At 42.2% G+C, this 5,242-nt stretch overlaps 1 protein-coding gene across 1 annotated transcript; it reads left to right on the top strand.

Annotated features, from left to right (window-relative positions):
- The first annotated feature begins 2,447 nt into the window (after positions 1–2,447).
- LOC120352189 lies at positions 2,448–4,984 on the top strand. The gene is made up of 2 exons (XM_039431905.1): positions 2,448–3,628; positions 3,970–4,984. The coding sequence occupies exons 1-2, from the start codon at positions 2,448–2,450 to the stop codon at positions 4,982–4,984; spliced, it is 2,196 nt and encodes a 731-aa protein (XP_039287839.1).
- The last annotated feature ends 258 nt before the right edge of the window (positions 4,985–5,242 follow it).

Genomic DNA, 5,242 nt, shown 5'->3' with positions numbered 1-5,242 from the left:
CCTTATCCATCTGTCATCTTCCATGACGATGGCGGCTACTGCTCCTGTGGGTTCCTTTTGGACTTCCTGTGGGTCGGCCAGTATGTTGCCTCCTGGCAATGCTCGTGAGAGAGCATCAGGGACCACATTCAGCTTTTCTCGTCGGTATTTGATGACCAAGTTGTACTGCTGCATTTCTAAGGCCCATCTAGCTAGCCTTTCTGTCAGGTTCGGGATAGCTCTAACCTACTTTAGAGCCTGGAGATCTGTGATCACTGTAGTCTCGTACCCCTCTATATATGGCTTGAATTTTCTCAGAGCGAAAATCACAGCCAGACATTCCTTCTCGGTGGTGGAATACCTCAGCTCGGCCCCCTTGAGCCCTCTGCTTGCATAGGCGATGACCTTCTCCTCTCCGTCAACCTCATGAGTAAGCACGGATCCTAATCCATACTCTGAGGCATCTGTCTGGAGTGTGAACGGAAGTTCAAAGTTAGGATACGTGAGCACTGGAGATCTAGTGAGGGCCCCCTTTATCTCCTGAAAAGCTCTTTCCTCTTCTGGTGCCCAGTGCCATTTCACTCCTACCTTCAACAACCGGTGTAATGGGGTTGCAAGGTCTGAGAAATTCGGGACAAACCTCCTATACCAGGATGCCAATCCTAGAAAACTCCGGAGCATCCTGAGCCGCTGCGGAGTTGGAAATTCGTTTACAGCTCTCACTGTTTCAGGATCGGTCCTGAGTCCTTGCTCTGTCACTATGTGGCCCAAGTAGTGTAGCTCCCGCTTCAAGAACTGGCATCTCTCCTGGTTGATTATCAAGCCAGCCTCTCTCAGCCTACTGAACACTCTAGCTAAATTGAGCATATGAGCCTCCATCGTTTCCCCCAGGACGATGACATCGTCTAGGTAAACAAAAGCACAGGGTTCCAATTCCAGTCCAATTACCTGGTCTAGAAGACACTGAAATGTAGCTCCAGCTGGGTGTAGACCAAACGGCATCATCCGGAACTGGAATAGCCCACTTCCAGAAACCATAAACGCTGTAAGCTGCTTACTCTGCTTCTCCAATGGTACTTGCCAGTACCCGCTTTTCAAGTCGATTGAAGAAATGTATTTAGCGTTCCTTAATCAATCCAAAATGCCTGTCATATTCGGCAAGGGATATGCATCTTGTTCCGTGAGTGCATTAATCTGCCGGAAATCGATGCAAAATCACATCTTTCCATTAGCCTTCTTCACCAAGACAATTGGTGAACTCCAAGGGCTACTGCTCAGCTCGATAACCCACTGATCGAGCATACTGTCCACCTCCTCGTTTATCACCACTTGCATAAGTGGATTGTGAGGATATGGACGTTGTCAGAATGGCTCAGCTCCTCCCTTCAGCCTGATTTTATGAACCAGGAGGTGAGTCGCACCTGGCACATCTCTGAATTTTTTCAGCTCCGTCTCCAGGAATTTTTCGAACTCCTTCTTTTCTGAAGTGACTGCTGCCACCTGTCCCACTAAAGCCGGAGGCAATATCATCCTCCCCTGCCTTAGATTGAGTCTTGCTTGAATCGCTCTCAAAAGACTTAATCCCGAAATCATTTCGGATTTCAACTCATTGATCACTGCCACCCTTCAGTAGACTCGTCTACTACACAACTCAGCGGTCAGCTTCAGCTCCTCCACTACCGGAAGCTTCTCTCCAGTCACCAAAACAGGTTGATGACCGAATAAAAATTTGGGAGATAATCCCTCCATGATTGTCATCACTGTGGGTAGCACCTCTTGGCCGACTTTCAGGTTGATTTCCACCTTCCCATACAGCCGCGAGAGATAAATTGAATGTGGACGGAAAATTTTTATCCTTGGTAGAATTGGACAAACAAGGCAAAACTCCATCTGAAGGAAAAAGAGCGAGAAGTGAAGAGGCTTCACCACCTGGAAATAATGAAGTAAACAAAGAACCAACTGGGAATCGGAATGGTAGAAATGGAAATAAAATACAGGAGAAAGGGGGATTAGAGAGATACTTCAAAAACAGTACTGATGAAAACCCAACATGGAAACAGACAAAAAAGAGAATAAATAGAGAGGAAGACAAGAATGAGACACAGAACAAAGATGGAACTAATAAAGATTAGCAATTACATGAAAACAAAAATAGGACTACAAGAGATGGAAATATTTGTAAAAGCAAGATTAATGAAGATAGGAAATATTTCATTTTAGGAACACTCAATGTAAGAACGATGTTTGGAGAAGAGAGATTGATTGAATTTGAAGAGGCGTTAGACGGGCAGGAATGGCACATTATAGGACTTGCGGAAATTCGAAGAAGTTATGAAAGCATGGAAGAACGGAATAGCGGCCACTTATTCTGTCATTCTGCAGCCACCCGGGGACATAGAGGTACGGGATTCTTTGTTAACAAGAATATCAAAAATGATATAACACAGTTTATAGGGATATCCGACAGAATGGTGATCCTGAGGCTAACGATAGGTAACATCGAATTATTTGTGATTCAAGTTCATGCTCCAACTTCGGACAGCGCAGAAGAGGAAGTCGATCTGTTCTACGACATGTTGGATAATCTATTGAGCTCAAAAACAACAGGAGAGAAAGTAATTATATTCGGAGACTTTAATGCAAGAATAGGAAAAAGCAGGCTTGGAGAGAACAGAACAAACGGAATCTACGGAGTTGGAGTTAGAAATGAGAGGGGAGAAAAACTGTTAGATTTCGCACTCTGCAATAATCTGAAGATAATGAACACGTTCTTTGAAGGTCAGTTAGTGGACAAATGGTCATGGAAGTCTCCACTAGATGCTGTACATGAAATAGATTTCTTTATAGTAGAAAAATCTAATAATTTGATAAAAAAGCTAGAGGTGCAAAAAAGGCTTGACTTCGATACTGACCATAGATTATTGATGGGAAAATTAATAATGCCAGAGAGGAGATATTTTATTAAGAAAAAGCAAATAAGAACAACCGATTTGAATGAGCAAGAGTTTGTCAAGAATCTGAAGAGAGAGATGAGTAACAGAGACCTCTCAGAGAACTGTTCAGTTGAGGAAATATATGAAGGAATAGTAAATTCGATTTCGGAAGCAGCAAGAAGTCTAAACAGAGTTCGTCAGCATGATGCAAGAAGGAGCAATAAATTATCTGAAGAGACAAAGCAGCTGATCGAAGAGCGAGAAAGATTGAATAGAATTTTGAACAAATCAGAAGAAGAAAAGAGGAAACATCAAGATCTCAGAAAAGAAGCTCGGAAAAGAATAAGGAAGGGAATGAAGAATTACGAGGAGAATGTAATTAGAACAATAATGGCCACTTCAGAGTCTACAAAAAGCATCCATAAACTAATAAGCAGTGTTAAGAAGAGATGGATACCAAAGTTGGACACAGAAGATGGAACATCAACAATGGAAAGAGGGAGGATATTAGAACAAGTTACATTGTTCTATGAGAAGCTCTATGAAGAAGGAAATGGAATGGATCATCAGACAGAAAGAAGGAACACTAGAGAAGAGGAGCCAGAACTTCGAGTGTCAGATATATTGGAGCAGGAAATAAAACAAGCCATCAAGCAACTGAAAAAGAACAAGGCGCCTGGAGATGATGACATTACAAACGAAGTGATAATCTCCAGGTTGGATGTGTTAATGAGCACTATAAAATTACTTTTCAATAAAATACTGAAAGAGAAACGAGTGCCCTCAGCCTGGAAAAGAAGCAAAGTAATAATTCTATTCAAAAAAGGATCTCGCTCGGATATTAAAAATTATAGGCCAATCACTCTAACCTCGGCTCTGTACAAGATATTTGCCAGCATAATCAAGAACAGAATAATTAACAAGATCTATGAAAACCACCCCTCAGAACAGGCCGGATTTAGATCAGGTTACTCTACAGCGGATCAATTACAAGCTGCGAACCAAATAATTGAGAAGAGCAATGAGTATAAGATGCCTTTGTACATAGGATTTGTAGATTTCCACAAAGCCTTAAGCACTGCGAAATTTGGAATGCGCTGGAGGAGTCGGGTGTTGAAGTGGAAAACATTGAAGTATTGAAAAGCTTGTATGAGGATAATGAAATGTACATCAAGTTGGAGCGAAGAGGAAGGAGTATTAGACTGAGGAAAGGACTCAAGCAAGGATGTCCATTGTCACCAATCATCTTCAATTGCTGCTTGGACTATGCTTTTCGCCGTTTAAGTTGGGAGAGCGAAGGCTTGTGCATAAATGGCTATCAACTGACCAACTTAAGATTTGCAGATGATGTGATGTTAGTGGCAAAAAGTGCAGAAGAGATTAAAGAAATGTTTGATGAACTTATAGAAGCCAGCAAGAAAATTGGTCTGTGTCTAAATGCAGGCAAAACAAGAGTATTGACGAATTCAGACACGGAAAGAATTGATGTTACAGGTGGTAGAATAGAATATGTCAATGAGTATGAGTACTTGGGCCAACTGCTTTCTTTTGAGAACCGAACGGGAAAGGACGTGAGTTTGAGGATAAACAAGGGTTGGAAAAAATATTGGGCACTGAAGAAGATATTCAAGGGCGACTTTTCGAATGAATTGAAAGCCAAATTGCTTCTGAAATGTGTTTATCCAGCTATATTATATGGTGCTCAGAATTGGTCCCTGACGGCTCAATCAGACAAGAGATTAGAGACAACGCAGACGAAGATGATAAGGAGTATTTTGGGACTGCAACTGCATCATAGAAGACGAAACACAGACTTACTGAAACAGGTGAAGGTGAAATACCTACAAAAAGAAGCTCACCTGATAAAATGGAGATGGGCCGGCCATGTGGCAAGGATGACAGCAGAGCGATGGGTGGAAATATGCATGGAGTGGATACCACGAGATCGGGCCAGAGGGAGAGGACATCCAGCGTGCCAATGGAGAGACGAGCTCACCCAAAGAGTTGGAGATATGTGGCCGACAATAGCCAGGGACAGAAAGAGATGGGAGAAAATCATCAAGAAATTGTAAATTTGTAAATAGTTATTGAAGTTACTGTCAAGCTGCCAGCACAAAATATCATTACCTCATATGAGAGGCTTTTGTTCTATTTAGAATGTCAATAAAGCTTTATTATTATTATTATTATTATACAGCCGCACCGCGGTTCCACTTGCCAAGATCGCACCTCTCTCTGTTGGAGTTCTCCTTGCACATCAAGCTGCTTCTAAGCTCGCAAACGTTGCCAAGCTTAAGTAGTTGGATTCAGCTCCTGTATCGAGTAAAGCT

This window comes from Nilaparvata lugens, chromosome 7, assembly GCF_014356525.2.
Source record: "Nilaparvata lugens isolate BPH chromosome 7, ASM1435652v1, whole genome shotgun sequence".
Lineage (NCBI taxonomy): Eukaryota > Metazoa > Arthropoda > Insecta > Hemiptera > Delphacidae > Nilaparvata > Nilaparvata lugens.
The sequence above is the reverse complement of the archived record's forward strand: the minus strand, read 5'-3'. Positions and strand labels throughout refer to the sequence as shown.

Coding starts and splice junctions, on each gene's coding strand:
- LOC120352189 (XM_039431905.1), top strand. CDS start 2,448: ATGGTGATCCTGAGGCTAACGATAGGTAACATCGAATTATTTGTGATT. Junction 3,629..3,969: donor AACGAAGTGATAATCTCCAG/GTTGGATGTGTT, acceptor TAGGATTTGTAG/ATTTCCACAAAGCCTTAAGC.